Source organism: Macaca mulatta, chromosome 11, assembly GCF_049350105.2.
Source record: "Macaca mulatta isolate MMU2019108-1 chromosome 11, T2T-MMU8v2.0, whole genome shotgun sequence".
Classification (NCBI taxonomy): Eukaryota; Metazoa; Chordata; class Mammalia; order Primates; family Cercopithecidae; genus Macaca; species Macaca mulatta.
In genome coordinates this window covers 64,226,429-64,245,132 of record NC_133416.1, presented here as the reverse complement: position 1 = coordinate 64,245,132, position 18,704 = coordinate 64,226,429, and the positions used below count along the sequence as shown (strand labels likewise).

The following is an 18,704-nucleotide window of genomic DNA, read 5'->3' as shown; positions in this document are numbered from 1 at the left end:
TGACTCCCATAATATGTGTGCACTTAAGGCAGGCCTGAGAGCGTGGGGTTCTGCAGGGATCCCCTAGATATCCCCGCGCCCCTCCCCAGCCCCCCAGTGGAGTAATCTGAGGGGGCAGCTTTCAGAAACCGAGGCCTCCATGCTAGCCTGGAAAAGTTTGGGAAACAGGGATGGGGGGGTTATGCTGCATGCCACCACTTAGGTGCGCGTGTTGATTAGACGCATCGGGTTTTGTCAGCGCGTAGGTCAGGCAGGGATTCCTCCACTTGTCCTCTGTTTGCTGAGGATGAGGCCCTGCTTGGGAATTTTGTGTGGCAAGGCTGAGACAAAGACGATACCCTTCCTGGGGCCGTCTATTAGGGACCTCGCCCGAGAGTCAAGTGGAAGATAAGAGGTCGGGAGCCTCCGACGTGACTTCCTGCGGCGGAGCTGGAGGGAGGAGCGCCTTGAAGGAGCTTAGTCCCCCACCTCCTGCAACCCACCACCGTCTCCCCCTTTGGTTTCTCCTAGCCCCATCTGGTTCGCATTGCACTCCCGCCCACGGCTGGGAGGGCTGTTGGGGGAGGCGGGGGCTCTGAGGGCCCGGCCCAAAGGCTCTAAGCCCCAGGGAAAGGGGGGCTGGTGGGGGACAAAGGGAAGCCAGCGGACTGGCCACAGGTGAGGTTTCCCCTAGTCCGAAACCTGAGCCCCGCCCCGCCCCTCTCCTCTGTCCGCACTTCTGAGGGGCTGGGGCGTGGAGGCCGTGGGCTGGGGCTGGTTCTACATTCTGGCCTAGAGAGGAGACCTTTCCGCCTTGTGGGGTCCGGGGAGAATGAGCGCGTTGTTGGTGGGGGGATTTCAGTTGCTCAGGTCCCCTTCTTCATCCTATTAAGCGCCAAACACAGTGGGGGTGGTGGGAACGAGCAGAGTCCCGTGTCCCAATCCTCCGCCCCGCAACTGGAGGGCGCGGCTAGACGGGCTCCCCTAGGGGACACTCCCGACCCCGTACGGGGTGTGGGCTCCCCTTCCCTCCTTCCCTCCCCCCCCCATCTCAGGTTATTTTGGATCCCGGGCTGCCAGCCGCTGGCCCCGGGTTTCCACGTGCCCCCTCCCTCCCCCAGCCCACGCTCCCCGTGACGCACATCCTCCGCCCACGCAGCCTCTGCTCGAGGCGCCCCCCTCCCTCCCACCCCGGCCCCCTTGGGGCGGTGCTGAGCCTTGGGATCTGGGAGACGCCCGCCCAAGGAGGAGGCGGAGTAGGGCGTGAGCAAGTGGGCGGCAACCTACTGGGCGCCGGTCGCCCGGGTCGTGGTCCTGGTCCGGGAAAGAGGAGGAGGGAGGAGCTGATTTTGAGTTCTCCACTCCCCGGTCCTGGGAGAGGGGGTGCTCGGCCAGAGAGAGACGAGGGAAGAGAAATTCCGCAGAAGGGGCCTGCCCACTCCCCTAGGGGAGCCCGCGGGGGTCCGGGTGTGACCCGGTGTGTGAGAGTGAAACTACTGGGTGTTTGTGTCTTTGTGTCCTTGTTTCTCAAGATTGTCGTGAGATTCGGATGAGAGAATGTACAGGAAAACTCTCTAAATTGTAGAATGCTAAGCATATTTAAGACGCTACTGCCAGTTTGTGTCTCTGTACCTGAGATTATGTATTTATATGTTTCTTTACATCCACTTGTATATCTGTGTCCCTCTCTCTCTCTCTAGGTTTGTATATGAGCCCCTATTTAAAAAATCATTGACTTGTCAGGGCCCGCCAGAGGCCCAGAGCGCCCCCGCAGCCCGCAGCCAGAGCTGCCGAGATGTCTGTTCTTCCCGCCCACTCCTGCCACCCCCAACTCCCCTCCTACTCCCTTCCGTTGAGAACAAGGAATTTCCAGCCTTTAGCAAAGGGAAAGAGGCAAAGACAAAGACGGAGACCATGGGAAACTATAGAAAAACATAAAGAGACAGGTGTGTGTTTTGGGGGGGGAGGGCCGGGCGGGGAGTGGTGACAAAAAGGGAGTGGGGACAAATAGAAAAAATTTCGTTTGTTTCCTGCATGGGCCCTGTTCTCCCATGTCCCCTTGGCTCACTCAAAGAAGGACCACTTCTTTGCTTGACTCACCTGCTCCCTCCATCCCCAGTGCTCTCAAAGACACACAGAGCAGAGCAACTGGTCTCGTGATGAAAAGGATTAATATTTCCTTTATCTGTACTGGTCTCCTCCGTGAAGGGAAACAGTATCCTCAGTCCTAGTTTTCCAAGAAAAGGGGAAACGATTGCGAGGAAAGGGAGGAAAGTGGGCGGAAGAGGAGTGCAGAGACTGTCGTCCCTACGCACGTGTAGATTTTCATCTAGCAGATTGCTCTGCTCACTCCTCCCCCAACGTCTCCACTGGGCCAGATCCGACTCACTCAGCAAGGTTTGGCTCACCCTCTCCTTCCTGGACCCCTTCCACTCCTTCAGGCAGAATTAATTCCTCCCACCCCTCTGTGGCCTCCTCATTGCTCTTTGTACACATTTCCAATTATAGTTGCTTGTTTCAGCCAAAACCCAGGAGCTCTCCAGCCTGTTATCTGGTGGACCCTCTGAAATGAATGAATTGATCCTATTCACGGGCCTGTGCAACTCTGAAAGGGCAGGTGACACAGATTTTACTCCCAAAGGGACTGAGCCTGGGCAAAACTGTTTAAGTGGAGACATTTGTTTTCCATATCTCTTTCCCTTGTAAAGTTTCCAGTGAGTCCCACAAGTCTGGCTCCTTGGCCTTCTAAAATGTCCACCATTCTGGTAAATTAATTCAGAGTCAGATGCGAAAGGTAGTAGGCTGAAATCCTGGCTGGTAATAGAAAAATATAAAATAATGATCCCTTTTTTTCTCTTTCAGTAACATGCCAGAATTTATCATCTAAGGAATGTTGTCCTTCGAGTTAGTTATTTTACAAGAAATGTTTCAGTCCTGAAAGACAGATAATCCTAACCACTGCCTTTAAGGAACTCACAGACTAATAGGGAAATAGACCTATAAACAAATAATTACAACATAGTGGAATAATGGCGGTATAAACAATGACCGAAGTATAAGAGGGTGAGTGATCTGTTCTGCTTGGAGTTGTGAGGGGCCTTGGTTTAGACAGGCATCCAAAGGAGGTGATGATGCAGTCAATTTGAGATTTCCAGGAGTGGCCAGGGCGGTGGCTCACACCTGTAATCACAGCACTTTAGGAGGCTGAGATGGAAGGAACATTTGAGCCCAGGAGTTGAAGGCTGCAGTGAGCCTTGATGGCACTACTGCATCCCTGCACCACAGAGCAAAAAGTGAGTCTCAAAAAAAAAAAAAAATTTTCCAGGAGGAAGGGAAGTCAAGTCAGAGAGGCCAGAAAGTGCATTTCCATGGAGGTGGAGATATGAAACAGAGTGATATGTTTCAGAAACTATAAAAGGTTGTTCATTACTGCTGGGTGGTGGGTGGAGGTGGTTAGAAATGAGCCTAGAGAGGTGTACAAGTACATGACATTAAAAATATTATGGACCAGTGCTTCTCAAAGTATGGTTAAGGACCAATTTTTAAAACATTTTCAATCTATTATTGTCCACTACTTTTATAGAATGCACTAAAAGTGAATTATTCAGAAAACAAACTACCATTTTGTTAGATTCAATAAATATAAAATTTCTCTGTCAAATTCCTATAAAACTTTCTAAATGCTTACACTTAATTTCTTTCTTTTTTTTTTTGAGACAGAGTCTCGCTCTGTTGCCCAGGCTGGAGTGCAGTGGTGCAATCTCGGCTCACTGCAAGCTCTGCCTCCTAGGTTCACGCCATTCTCCTGCCTCAGCTGCCCCAGTAGCTAAGACTACTGCTAGTAGTCCCACCACGCCGCCACACCTGGCTAATTTTTTTGAATTTTTAGTAGAGGCAGGGTTTTGTGTTAGCCAGGATGGTCTCGATCTCCTGACTTCGTGATCCACTCGCCTCGGCCTCCCAAAGTGTTGGGATTACAGGCGTGAGCCATCGTGCCCGGCTACACTTAATCTCTGGAATTGTTTCATTACAGATTGGTAACAAACATTGAATAACATTATTATAGCTATTTGTGTCTTTGCATCTGAGTTTTAGATCATACTAAGCATGTTGGACTTCATCCTGTGGTGTTACTGGAACCATAAAGACTCTGGAAACAAAGACTCATGGCATGGTCAGATCTGCACTTAGGAGCAGAGTGGAGGAAGGATTTATGGCTGCAAAAAGAGTAGGAAGGTCAGCTAGAAAAAAACTGAAGGACCCTCTCAATTGAAAGATGGCAAGGCACTGGCATGGGGGGAAGAACAGATTCAAAAGATAGAAAATAAGATCAACAGGACTTGACTGATTGACTGAGGGTTGAGGGGAGAGAATGAGGGTTTAGGATGACCCTCAGGCTCCTAGCTTGGGTGACTGAGTATGTGGAATGGAGTGCTCCTTCTCAAAACTCTGGAATTGCCTTCATCAAATATTCGTGGTCTGCAAATCCTTCATTCACAATTTCTAAATTAAAAAAAGTTATGAAAACCAAAAGCTTGGCTGGGTATGGTGGCTTATGCCCTTAATCTTAGCACTTTGGGAGGTTGAGGTGGGTGGATCACCGGAGGTCGGGAGTTCAAGACAAGCCGGCCAACATAGTGAAACCCCATCTCTACTAAAAATACAAAAATTACCTGGGCGTGGTGGCACGTGCCTGTAATCCCAGCTACTCGGAGGCGGAGGCACGAGAATCGCTTGAACCTGGGAAGCAGAAGTTGCAGCGAGCCGAGATCGCGCCACTGCACTCCAGCCTGGGTGACAGACCGAGATTTGGTCTCAAAACAAAACAAAACGAAATAAAACAAAAATTAACTGGGCGTGGTGGTGGGCGCCTGTAATCCCAGCTACTCAGGAGACTGAGGCAGGAGAATCACCGAGATCACGCCATTGAACTCTGGCCTGGACAATAAGAGCAAAACTCTGTCTTAAAAAAACAAAAAAACAAAAACAAAAACAAAAAACAAAATCTTTTTCATAACGTATTTGACAATGAAACCTAACCTGAACTGAATTTATTTTGTGGCAGGACCTGACCTAAACTTACATAAAGTTATTCATAGTTTTCAGTTTTCCATCTTTCACTTATCACGGTATGAATAGTCATATATGTCATTGCATAAATATTAATTTATTTGATTACTGGGTGCTGTCCAGATGCGTTGGGATTGTTGCTTTATATTTTGTATATGCACCATACTATCTTTCAAAAATCCAAAAAATTTTGAAACACATTTACCATCCAGATTTCCCACCCCATTTACTCATCAGTGTTGGCCTGAGTTCTTTTGGCTATTTGCATAAATCCAATCCACCTGCAGATAATGAATATTCATTGCATTGTGTGTTATAGACTCTGAAGGAGATTCTTCTTGTTTTGAGCAGTGTCCTCATTAAAACAAGGCTAAAAGCTTCTTGAATGACTATTTTGAAGTGACAGCACTCATTTGGATGATAGGTTGTAATGTTTTTATGGACAGCCAGTCTCATTACTATACACTTCATTATATTTCAATAGTCAGTGGTCAGTGATCTTCTGAGATTAGTTTCCCTGGATTTGCCTTTAGTGAAAACTAAAGAGCAAGCTCTGAATGGTGAGGATGGGGCCTGGTAAAAAAAAATGAAGCATGTGTTTATATATGTGTATATATACCTACACATAAAAAATACACATACATATCTATACATATATATTTTTAGTAGGCTTTATTTTATTTATTTTGAGACAAGGTCTCACTCTGTCACCCTTGGCCTCCCAAAGTGCTGGGATTACAGGCTGCACAGTGGTGCAATCACAGCTCATTGCAGTCTTGACTTCCCAGGCTCAGGCAATTCTCCCACGTCAGCCTCTCAAGTAGCTGGGACCACAGGTGCATGCCACCACACCCAGCTAATTTTTTTCTTTCTTTTTTTTTTTGTATTCTTTGTAGAGACAGGGTTTCATTTCACTATGTTGCCCAGGCTGGTCTCAAACTCCTAGGCTCAAGTGATCCACCTGCCTCAGCCTCCCAAGACGTTGGGATTATAGGCGTGAGCCACTGCGCCTGGCCAATTTATTCATTTTTTTTAGCAACAGGGTCTTACTCTGTCACCCAGGGTGGACTGCAGAGGCATGGTCATGGCTCACAGGAGGCTCAACCTCCCAGACTCAAGTGATCCTCCCATCTCAGCCTGCTGAGCAGCTGGGACTATAGGCGCGTGCCAACACACTTGGCTAATTTTTGTATTTTTGTAAAGACAGAGTCCTACTATGTTGCCCAGGCTGGTCTTGAACTCCTGGGCTCAAGCCATCCTCAGCCTCGGTCTCCTAAAGTGCTGGGATCACAGGTGTGAACCACTGAGCCTGGCCAACTTAGAAACATTACATGTATAGAAAAATTGAAAAGATAATATGGTGAATTCCTATATACCCTACATTCAATTTCCCCAATTATTATCTGACATTAGTATGGTACATTTGCCACCATTAATGAAACAGTATTGAAAATTATTATTAACTAAAGTCTACAGTTTATTCAGATTTCCTTTTTTATTTTTATTTTTATTTATTTATTTATTTTTTTGAGACGGAGTCTCGCTCTGTCGCCCGGGCTGGAGTGCAGTGGCCGGATCTCAGCTCACTGCAAGCTCCGCCTCCCGAGTTTACGCCATTCTCCTGCCTCAGCCTCCCGGGTAGGTGGGACTACAGGCGCCGCCACCACGCCCGGCTAGTTTTTTGTGTTTTTTTTAGTAGAGACGGGGTTTCACCATGTTAGCCAGGATGGTCTCGATCTCCTGACCTCATGATCCGCCCGTCTTGGCCTCTCAAAGTGCTGGGATTACAGGCTTGAGCCACCACACCCGGCCTTATTTTTGTTGTTGTTGTTGTTGTTTTAGACTCAGTCTTACTCTGTCACCAGGCTGGAGTGGAGTGGCACTGATCTTGGCTCACTGCTGCAACCTCCGCCTCCCAGGTTCAAGTGATTCTCCTGCCTCAGCCTCCTAAGTAGCTGGGATAACAGGTGCCCGCCCCTATGCCCAGCTAATTTTTTGTATTTTTAGTAGAGACAGGGTTTCACCATGGTGACCAGGTTGGTCTTGAACTCCTGATCTCGTGATTCGCCCGCCTTGGCCTCCCAAAGTGCTGGGATTACAGGCGCTCAGCCTCCTTTTTTTTTTTTTTTTTTTTTTTTGAGACAGAGGCTCGCTCTGTTGCCCAGGCTGGAGTGAAGTGGTGTGATCTCGGCTCACTGCAACCTCTGCGTCCTGGGCTCAAGCAATTCTCCTGTCTCAGACTTGTAAGTAGCTGGGATTACAGGAACCTGCCACCATGCTGGGCTAATATTTGTATTTTTGGTAGGGATAGGGTTTTGCTGTGTTGGCCAGGCTGTTCTTGAACTCCTGGCCTCAAGTGATTCTCCCACCTCAACCTCCCAAAAGTGCTGGGATGAGCCACCACGCCCAGCCCATTTTGACTTTTTTTTTTTTTTTTTTTTTTTTGAGACAGAGTCTTGCTCTGTCACCTAGGCTGGAGTGCAATGGGGTGATCTTGGCTCACTGCAATCTCCGCCTCCTAAGTTCAAGGGATTCTCCTGCCTCAGCCTCCCGAGTAGCAGGGGTAACAGGTGCCTACCACCACGCCTGGCTAATTTTTGTATTTGTAGTAGAGACAGGGTTTTGCCATGTTGGCCAGGCAGGTCTTGAACTCCTGACCTCAGGTGATCCGCCTATGTTGGCCTCCCAAAGTGTTAGCATTACGGAGCTGAGCCACCGTGCCTGGCCCATTTTGACTTTTAAAAAATTCCTTGTTTTAGACCAGGTGCAGTGGCTTACGCCTGTAATTTCAGTAATTTGGGAGGCCAAGGTGGGAGAATCACTTGAGGCCAGGAGTTTGAGGTCAGCCTGGGCAACATAGCTAGATACAGTCTCTACAAAAAATAATTTTAAAAATTAAGCCAGACATAGTGGCTCATGCCTGTAGTCCCAGCCACTTGGGAGACTGAAGTGGGAGGATTGCTTGATCCTGGGAGTTCGAGGCTGCAGTGAGCTGTGGTTACGCCACTGCACTCCAGGTGGGTTACAGAAGGAGACCTTGTCTCAACAACAACAACAACAACAATGAAACAAACAAATAGCCGGGCATGGTGGTGCATCCCTGTAGCCCAACCTATCTAGGAAGCTGAGGTAGGAAGATGGTTTAAGTCCAGGAATTCAAGGTTACACTGAGCTGTGATGGTGCTGTTGTACTCCAGCTTGGGTGTCAGAGAGAGACCCTGTCTCTAAAAATATTAAAAAAAAAAATTGTTTTGAAAGCTTGAGCCTTCCCCAGAAGATACCCCCTTCCTTGAATTCTTCAATTCATTTGGCTTTATCATCTGTAGTTTTCCTACCCACCACCATCGGATCCTCTTAAAAAAAGGTTTCAATTTCTACTAAGAGTTTCGGAACATCTGGCTCTCTGCTGGGACCTGTGTTAAATCATTGAATGGGAAGCAGCTAATCCGTATAAATAACTCAGGCTTTGGGGTCAGTAGGATTTAGGTTGGGACCACAGACCAGATGAACTATGAAATCTTGGGCAGGTTCCTGTGGCTGTCTTGGCTTTGGCTTCTTAAATGGAGAGAATTATATTTGTCTCACAAGATGATAAGAGGAATAAATAAATCTTTCTTAATCCTAACATTAATTTTACTTCCAAAAATAAAAATCCTATGAATACATTTTTAAAAGCTAATGTTTATGCTTATAAAATATTGACAACACACACTTTTTTGTGACTTCTATTTTAAATCCTTTAGGATTTTGGAGAACCACACTTTTGTCAGTCGACTTTAAAAAATGGCCTATCAGGACCCTACTCATAAAGCGATCTCAATTGTAGGCGTCTCATAACAGAAAGGTCGTGATAAAAAGTAACCGAAAGAAAAGCGAAGGAACTTCAAACAGCTTCGATGATAATACCGAGTTTGGTCAAGAAGGCCTCTCTCATTCCGATTTTCTATTGGTTAAGCTTACCATCAATCACACCAGTTGTAAATAAACTGAAGACGGAAGCGTGTTGTTAGCGGGGTGGGATCTTCCTGTCGCCACTGCTAGGGTGAGAACCCATTTTCTAATAGGCTGACAGCTGCTTTTCCCGCCCTCTCTCTTCAGTTGCTAAGGGGCGGGACTCGTAGGACCCTTGGAGAGCCGGGTGCTCGAAGCTCTGCCCATCCGATTGGTTGATAGGGGCGGGTTTCGTAGAGGATAGGCTGCTGGTGCTGCCCGTTCAGAGTTAGTTGCTGGGGTAAGGCACGTGAGGAGGAGGCGGCTTGAGGCAACCATGGCGGGAGGAATGAAAGTGGCGGTCTCGCCGGCAGTTGGTCCCGGGCCCTGGGGCTGGGGTGTCGGGGGCGGTAGGACAGTGCGGCTACTCTTGATCCTCTCCGGCTGCTTGGTCTACGGCACAGGTACCGCCCGGGCAGCAGCTGCCAAGGGGGCGGGTGCCGAGGGGGTTATTTTTGGAAAAGGGATTGTCTGGAGGGCGCGGGCCGTTATTCTGCAGACGGGCCACGGTGGCTCTACCGAGGGGCGCCGGCGTAATGTGGTGGAAGAAACTTGGCGGGCTAGTGGGCGTCGGGGCTGAGGGTCTGGGCCCTGGAGCGGGCTGGGGCAGCTTCCCAGAGTGGGGAGGAGCCTGAAGCCCTTTGGCGGAGACAGGAAGGGAGGCCTAGACTCATTGAGAAGCGATCCTGGGGGCTCTGTCGCGCCGCAGAGGCCTCCTCGAGTTTCTTGGTTAAAAGAGAAAACCAGGGGACCATTCTGGGCAGGCAGAGCTGCCGCGGGAAAAGGACCATCTCATTCATTCGGCAAATTAGCAAACACCATCTGAGCTTATGCTCTGTCAGGACGCAGGGCACGGGTGGCAGAACGAATGTGGTTGACCTAAATGCAGTGATCTCTACTATCTTCTCATGTAAAACTTTGACTCCTTCCCCCACCCCCCACCCCCCACCCGCCCGCAAATGGCGTCTTGCTCTGTCACCCAGGCTGGAGTGCAGTGGTGCGATCTCGCTCACTGCAACCTCCGCCTCCCGGGTTCAAGCAATTCTGCTTCAGCCTCCCGAGTAGCTGGGATTACAGGCGCCCGCCACCGCGCCCGGCTAATTTTTGTATTTTTAGTAGAAACGGGGTTTCACCACGTTGGCCAGAGTGGTCTTGAATTCCTGAACCTCGTGATCCACCTTGGCCTCCCAAAGTGCTGGGATTACAGGCGTGAGGCGCTGCGCCCTTCCAAGATCTTGACTCTTAACAGCCCTGTAGAACGGAACTGGAGTTATTCCACTTTCCACTTATAAGTGAATTATAAGTTATTCCACTTTCCACCTACATTATATTCCACTTATTTGGTACCTGCTGCTGGATAATGAAGTTTGGACTGGAAAGGAAACTCTTCTGCTCCAATCCAGAAAATTTAGAATGTGTTTCTGAAAACCTCCTTCTACCCCCTTATCATTAAATTCAAAACAGAAAAATACGTGACGTTTTCTAGAATCCACTGGAGGAAGTTGACGCTCAAGAGAATAAAGATAATAGTATCTCATAAACACACATTACCATCTTTTTTGTTTTTTTTTTTTTTTTTCCTGAGATGGAGTTCGCTCTGTCGCCAGACTGGAGTGCAGTGGCAGGACCTCGGCTCACTGTAACCTTCGCCTCCCGGGTTCAAGCCAGTCTCCTGCCTCAGCCTTCCGAGTAGCTGGAGCTACAGGCGTGTGCCACCACACCCAGCTAATTTTTGTATTTAGTAGAGACGGGGTTTCACCGTGTTGGCCAGGATGGTCTTGATCTCTTGACCTCGTGATCCACCTGCCTGGGCCTCCCAAAGTGCTGGTATTACAGGCGTGAGCCACCGTGCCCGGCTTTTTTTGTTGTTGTTGAGACGGAGGAATTTCTGTCTTGTTGCCCAAGCTAGAGTGCAGTGGCCGGATCTCGGCTCACTGCAACCTCCACTTACCGGGTTCAAGCGATTCTCCTGCCTCAGCCTCCGAAGTAGCTGAGATTACAGGCACGCACGCCATCACGGCCAGCTAATTTTTTGTATTTTTAGTAGAAACGGGGTTTCACCATGTTAGCCAGCCAGCCTGGTCTCTAACTCCTGACCTCAGGTAATTCACCTGCCTCGGCCTCCCAAAGTGCTGGGATTACAGTAGTGAGCCACCACATTTGGCCATGCTCTTTTTCACCTCTCCCTTTGGTTCCTGCCTATCTCATGCTGCCACTTGATGATTATACTTACAGCTTTAAGGTGGTCTCAGCATCCTTAGAAGAGGGCCCAGGATAGCATTCGAAGGGCCATGATGTGAATAAACTTCTTAATAAATGGGGTAGTGAGTTGTGAAGAAAAGAGAAAATAGAGGCAAAAATGCTCCTACATAGTAAGCACTCAATTAGCAGTCTCTCTCTAAGTTTCTTAAATGAGGAGAGGAACAGAGACTTCTTGGCTTGGAGAAGAGTAAACTCGGGGTTACATTTGTTCAGTGCTGCCTGATAGACTGGTGGCAGCTAGGAAGAGCAATCATGGAATTAGACAAGAACTTTCTAAAACTCAGACGTTACCTAAAGTTAGAATGGAGTACTTCAAAATGTAGAGAGTTCCTTCTCACTGGAAATTTTTTTTTTTTTTTTTTTTGAGACGGAGTCTCGCTCTGTCGCCCAGGCTGGAGTGCAGTGGCCAGATCTCAGCTTACTGCAAGCTCCGCCTCCCGGGTTCCCGCCATTCTCCTGCCTCAGCCTCCCGAGTAGCTGGGACCACAGGCGCCGCCACGTCGCCCGGCTAATTTTTTGTGTTTTTAGTAGAGACGGGGTTTCGCCGTGTTAGCCAGGATGGTCTCGATCTCCTGACCTTGTGATCCGCCCGTCTCGGCCTCCCAAAGTGCTGGGATTACAGGCTTGAGCCACCGCGCCCGGCCCTCACTGGAAATTTTTTTTGAAAAATTTGATTGTAGCTGGGCGCGGTGGCTCACGCCTGTAATCCCAGCACTTTGGGAGGCCAAGGCGGGCGAATCATCTGAGGTTGAGTTCGAGACCAGCCTGACCAACGTGGAAAAACCCCGTCTCTACTAAAAATATAAAATTAGCCGGACGTGGCGCGCACCTGTAATTCCAGCTATTCAGGAAGGCTGAGGCAGGAGAATCACTTGAAACTGGGAGGCACGGGTTGTGGTGAGCCGAGATCACGCCATTGGACTATAGCCTGGGCAACAAGAGCGAAACTCTGACTCAAAAAAAAAAAAAAGAAATTTGATTGTAAAAATAAGGCATGTTTGTTTGTTTGTTTATTTTGAGACGGAATCTCGCTTTGTCACCCAGGCTGGAGTGCAGTAGCATGATCTCCACTCACTGCAAGCTCCATCTCCCGGGTTCATGCCATTTTCCTGCCCCATTCTCCCTAGTAGCTGGGACTACAGGCGCCCGCCACCACGCCCAGCCGCCTCGGCCGCCTAAAGTGCTGGGATTACAGGCATGAACCACTGTGCCCGGCCACAATAATGCATGTTTATTTTAGATGATTTGGCAAGGTACAATTAAGTATAAAGAAGTAGGCAGAAACCTCACTGTTAATCCATTCAGAAGCAATCTATTTTAAAAAGCACATTTTCTTCTGATCTTTTTCCACATATTTTTAATTTTTTATGAATTGATAATTTGTATCCAGTCAGTACTCTAGTTCTCTTCCCTGGAGGCTGCCAGTTGTTACCAGAGATAGTTTTATCCTTTGATTTTGTAGTACAATAATTTTCCCATGTAATTTAAAATTCTTTGTTTTTTGTTTGTTTGTTGTTTGGTTGGTTGGTTTTTTTTTTTGTTTTTTTTTTTGAGATGGAGTTTTGCTCTTGTTGCCCAGGCTGGAGTGCAATGGTGCAATCTCAGCTCACTTTAACCTCCGCCTCCTGAGTTTAAACGATTTTCCTGCCTCAGCCTCCTGAGTAGCTGGGATTACAGGCGCCCGCCACCACGCCCGGCTAATTTTTTTTTGTATTTTTAGTAGAGATGGGGGTTTCACCATGTTGGCCAGGCTGTTCTCGAACTCCTGACCTCAGATGATTCGCCTGCCTTGGCCTCCCAAAGTGCTGGGATTACAGGCGTGAGCCCCCACACCTGGCATTAAAATTCTTTATAAATGTTGTCTTACTTGTATTACATTCCAATATATGGGCAAATCTTCATTTAATTTTTTCTCTTTTTTTTCCCCTGAGACATAGTCTTGCTCTGTCTCGCCCAGGCCGGAGTGCAGTGGTGCAGTCTTGATTCTGGTTTCAAGCCATTCTCCCATTTCAGCTTCCCAAGTAGCTGGGACTACAGGTGTGTGCCACCATACTTGGCTAATTTTTTTTTTTTTTAGACAGAGTTTTGCCCTTGTTGCCCAGACTGGAGTGCAATGGCACAGTCTCGGCTCACTGCAACCTCAGCCTCCAGGGTTCAAGCAGTTCTCCTCCCTCTGCCTCCCGAGTAACTAGGATTATAGGTGCACGCCACCATGCCCGGCTAATTTTTTGTATTTTTGGTACAGATGGGGTTTTACCAGGCTGGCCAGACTGGTCTCAAACTCCTGACCTTGTGATCCGCCCACTTCAGCCTCCCAAAGTGCTGGGATTACAGGCATGAGCCACCACGCCCAGCCACACTCAGCTAATTTTGTATTTTTAGTAGAGATGGGGTTTCACTATGTTGACTAGCTTGGCCTCAAACTCCTGACCTCAGGTGGTCCAGCCGCCTCAGCCTCCCAAAGTACTGGGATTACAGGTGTGAGCCACCACGCCTGGCCTTCATTTATTATTTTTTAGTGACATGATTTTGCTGTGACATCCAGGCTAGAATGCAGTGCACAATCATAGCTCACTGTAACTTCCCATCTCGGTCTCCCCAAGTAGCTGGGACTACAGGCATGTGTCATCTGCCTGATAAAAATCATTATTAATGTTTCTGGATTAAACATTTGGTTGGATATTGGTGGTTTGTACTGTTGATTGGATATTTGTGGTATTTCTAGTTTTTCAGTGTTGTAAGTTTGTGAACATCTTTGTGTATAAATTTTTATTATTATTATTATTATTTATTTATTTTTTTGAGATGGAGTCTCGCTCTTTTGCCCAGGCTGGAGTGCAGTGGCCAGATCTCAGCTCACTGCAAGCTCCGCCTCCTGGGTTCACGCCATTCTCCTGCCTCAGCCTCCCGAGTAGCTGGGACTACAGGCGCCCGCCACCTCGCCCGGCTAGTTTTTTGTATTTTTTTAGTAGAGACAGGGTTTCACCGTGTTAGCCAGGATGGTCTCGATCTCCTGACCTCGTGATCTGCCCATCTCGGCCTCCCAAAGTGCTGGGATTACTGGCTTGAGCCACCGCGCCCGGCCTAAATTTTTATTAGTTATTAATTGTTTGAGATGGAGTCTTGTTCTGTCGCCCAGGCTGGAGTGCGGTGGCGCCATCTCGGCCACCTAGATTCAAGTGATTCTCCTACCTCACCCTTCCGAGTAGCTGGGATTACAGGTGTGCGCCACCATGCCCGGGTAATTTTTTTGTATTTTTAGTAGAGTCGGGATTTCGCCATGTTGGCCAGGCTTGTCTCAAACTCCTGACCTCAAGTGATCTGCCTGCCTCAGCCTCCCAAACTGCTGGGATTACAGGTGTGAGCCACCATGCCTGGCCATATTTTTTTTTCTTTTTTCTTTTTGTAGAGATGGGGTTTCGTCATGTTGGCCAGGCTGGTCTCAAACTCCTGAGGTCAAGCAATCCCCTCACCTTGACTTCCCAAAGTGCTGGGACTACAGGCGTGAACCACCATGCCTGGCCCCAACTTTTTATTTATTTATTTAATTTATTTTTTTGAGACGTAGTCATGCTCTGTCACCCAGGCTGGAGTGCAGAGGCGCAATCTTTGCTCACTGCAGTTGCAGTCTTCCCCTCCCAGGTTGAAGTGATTCTCCTGCCTCTGCCTCCCGAGAAGCTGGGATTACAGGCGCCCGCCACCACGCCCAGCTGAGTTTTTTGTATTTGTAGTAGAGACGGGGTTTCACCATGTTGGCCAGGCTGGTTTCGAACTCCTGACCTCAAGTGATCCGCCTGCCTTGGCCTCCCAAAGTGCTAGGATTTCAGGTGTGAGCCACCATGCCCGGCTGGACAGTGGTCACTTTTAAACCTTGAATTAGCTGATACTAAATAGAAATTGAGAGGAGAATCTTCTGTTTTGGTATATCAGAGGGACTGCATATAATCATTGCCTGCTCTTAAAACTTGAAGTGAGACAAAACAGCTGGAAGGAAACAACCTTGAAATCTTTTAGTATCCTCCTAAAGTACTATATATTAAAAATATTGCTGGCTGGGCGTGGTGGCTCACGCCTGTAATCCCAGCACTTTGGCAGGCTGAGGTGGGTGGATCAGTTGAGGCCAGGAGTTCTAGATCAGTCTGGCCAACATGGTGAAACTCCATCTCTACTACAAAAATACAAAAAAAAAGTTAGCCAGTTGAGGTGGCTCATGCCTGTAATCCCAGCTACTCAGGAGGCTAAGGTGGGAGAATCGATAGAACCTGGGAGGCAGAGGTTGCAATGAGCCAAGATTGCACCACTGTATTCCAGCCTGGGTGACAGAGGGAGACGCTGTCTGAAAAAAAAAAAAAATGCTCGCTGGGTGTGGTGGCAGATCTGTAATCCCAGTGCTTTGGGAGGCCAGTGTGGGTGCTTTGGGAGGCCAGTGTGGGAGGATTGCTTTAAGCCAGGAGTTCAAGACCAGCCTGGGCAACATAGTAAGACCTTGTCTCTCTAAAAAAAAAACTAGCTGGGTGTGGTGGCGTGTACCTGTAGTCTTGGCTGCTTGGGAGGCTAAAGTGGGAGGATTGTTTGAGCCCAAGAGTTTGAGGCTGCAATGAGCTATGATCACATTACTGTACTCCAGCCTGAGCAGCAGAGCCAGACCCTGTCTCAAAAAAAAGAAAAAACTTGCCAATTCTGTTCCACTCAGGAAAGGGATAGAGATAATCAACAGATGGAGTATTTTAGCTTACTTTAACTAGTCCTTTATAGGACAGGAAGTATATCTAGACCATAGTCAGACCTGGGGGTGAATCTCAGATAGGCTATTTACTACTTGTGTGATTTTGGAGCAAATTAATCTTTCTTAAACATCCGTTCCTCATTTATGAAATAGGGATTATGAGTGCTTACCTCATAGCATTGTTGGGAGCATTAAATGAGACAGCATACTGTCTTATTTATTTATTTATTTATTTATTTGAGACAGAATTTTGCTCTTGTTGCCCAGTCTGGGGTGCAATGGCATGATCTCCGCTCACCGAAATCTCTGCCTCCCAAGTTCAAGCGATACTCCTGCCTCAGCCTCCTGAGTAGCTGGGATTAGAGGCATGTGCCACCATGCCTGGCTAATGTTTTTGTATTTTAGTAGAGACGGGGTTTCTCCATATTGGTCAGGCTGGTCTCAAACTTCTGACCTCAGGTGATCCGCCCACTTCGGCCTCCCAAAGTGCTGGGATTATAGGCATGTGCCACTGCTCCTGGCAGCATACTGTCTTAATAGGTACCTAATAGTAGTTTTTATTATTACTTGTCTGACTGAATGACTGTGTAATATTTAAATAATTAAACAACAGAAATAAGACTCTGCCTTAGTTGTTCTTTCTTCTCAGTTTTTTCCCTTATTTCTCAGTCTGGCTAATGTTTTAACCCAAAGTTTAGGAAAGTGGTTAGTTTACTCTTTTTCATGAAATGAGTTATAGTTATTAGCTTGTTATGTTTAATTCTTGTTTCCTTTCTTTGCATAAAGCTGAAATTGATGTAAATGTGGTCATGCTTCAGGATTCCCAAGTTTGTGAAAAGCGTGCCAGCCAACAATTCTGTTACACAAATGTGCTTATTCCAAAATGGCATGATATATGGACACGGATACAGGTAATAACTTGGAATCCTCTGGCAGGGGCAGCTTCTGCAAATTTCTGTCTGTCGGTGATTAATGAGTATTTTGACACTTTTCTCCCTTTCACATACTTAAAAAAAAATGTTAACAAACTTGTTAGGGTTGAGATTATCCTGAGTTGTGTTTTCATCAATAAGCATTTATGCCTACTTTGTATTCCCCTCTGCTCCCTCAAGTAGATTACAGTATTCCAGGGTAAACTTCCTTTCCTTTTCCCAAAGAAACTGCTTCATTTTCTTGTCCTTCATTTTGCAGTAAGTATGTGTGCACACACACACACCCCTCTTGCTTTTTTTATTTTTATTTTTTATTTTTTGAGGCAGTCTCCCTCTGTTGCCCAGGCTGGAGTGCAGTGGCACCATCTTGGCTCACTGCAATCTCCGCCTCGCGGGCTCGAGCGATTCTCCTGCCTCAGCCTCCCGAGTAGCTTGGATTACAGGCATATGCCACCACACCTGGCCAATTTTTTTGTATTTTTTGCAGAGATGGGGTTTCATCATGTTGGCCAGGCTGCTCTGAAACTCCTGACCTCAAGTGATCTGCCCGCCTCGGCCTCCCAAAGTGTTGGGATTATAGGGATGAGCCATCACACCCAGCCCTCCTCTTTCTTTTTAAAGGCCTTATGCCTTCTTTGGGCTGGAAACTTATGTGCCTGTCAGGATGTAAACTCTTTTGCCCCGCTGTTCCTATTCTGATTCTACATGAGGTATTTCATAAACCCCCAGAGCTGAAGAATGACTTTGGTCTCATTTGTTTCATAACACTGTTAAGTCACCTGGCAAACAGGAGTGTCTGGCAGTAACAGTGATTGAACAAAATGAGTCCTTTCAGAAATGTCGTAGTTGTTTTTTTTTGTTTGTTTGTTTGTTTTTTTGTTTTTTTTTTTGAGACGGAGTCTTGCTCTGTCACCCAGGCTGGAGTGCAGTGGCCGGATCTCAGCTCACTGCAAGCTCCGCCTCCCGGGTTTACGCGGTTCTCCTGCCTCAGCCTCCCGAGTAGCTGGGACTACAGGCGCCCGCCACCTCGCCCGGCTAGTTTTTTTGTATTTTTTAGTAGAGACGGGGTTTCACCGTGTTAGCCGGGATCGTCTCTCGATCTCCTGGCCTCGTGATCCGCCCGTCTCGGCCTCCCAAAGTGCTGGGATTACAGGCTTGAGCCACCGCGCCCGGCCTGTCGTAGTTGTTATAAGCATAGTTACTGATAAGGGCATTTGTTGTTCACATCAAAAACATAGGGTGGACTTGTGGATTTTTTTTTTTTCAGACGGTGTCTTGCTCTGTCACCCAGGCGGGAGTGCAGTGGCACGACCTCAGCTCCCTGCAACCTCCGCTTCCTGAGTAGCTGGGGGCCGTGCCTGACCGACTTGTGGATTTTTTAAAAAAATTATTAAAAAAAAAAAGTCTGATAAGCTGGGCACGGTGGCTCATGCCTATAATCCCAGCACTTTGGGAAGCTGAGACGGGTGAATCACTTGAGGTCAGGAGTTCGAAACCAGCCTGGCCAATATGGTGAAACCCTGTCTCTACTAAAAATACAAAAATTAGCCGAGGGTGGTGGCATGCACCCTGTAGTCCCAGCTACTCAGGAGGCTGAGGCAGAAGAATCACTTGAACCCAGGAGGCGGAGGTTGCAGTGAGCCGAGGTCATGCCACTGTACTCCAGCCTGGGCGACAGAGCAAGACTCCGTCTCAAAAAAAAAAAAAATTATCTGATAAAAAAGTGATACTCCATCTGGGGCACA

General features: G+C 47.7%; 1 protein-coding gene and 1 non-coding gene across 4 annotated transcripts in view; both read left to right on the top strand.

The window, feature by feature from the left end:
• The first annotated feature begins 598 nt into the window (after positions 1 to 598).
• Positions 599 to 4,512, top strand: LOC114671099 (uncharacterized). The gene is made up of 2 exons (XR_013401166.1): positions 599 to 657; positions 1,680 to 4,512. It is a non-coding gene; the product is annotated as an uncharacterized LOC114671099 (transcript).
• Positions 4,513 to 9,297: 4,785 nt separating this feature from the next.
• NEMP1 (nuclear envelope integral membrane protein 1) overlaps positions 9,298 to 18,704 on the top strand; it is a 29,212-nt gene continuing 19,805 nt past the window's right edge. For all 3 annotated transcript variants that reach the window (XR_013401165.1, XM_015152080.3, XM_077954577.1), the window contains exons 1-2: positions 9,298 to 9,443; positions 16,814 to 16,938. Coding sequence is in view for 2 of the 3 variants with exons in the window: in XM_015152080.3 (XP_015007566.1) it covers positions 9,317 to 9,443; positions 16,814 to 16,938 (252 nt within the window). In the remaining variant the exon portion in view is untranslated. The remainder of the gene's footprint in view (positions 9,444 to 16,813; positions 16,939 to 18,704) is intronic.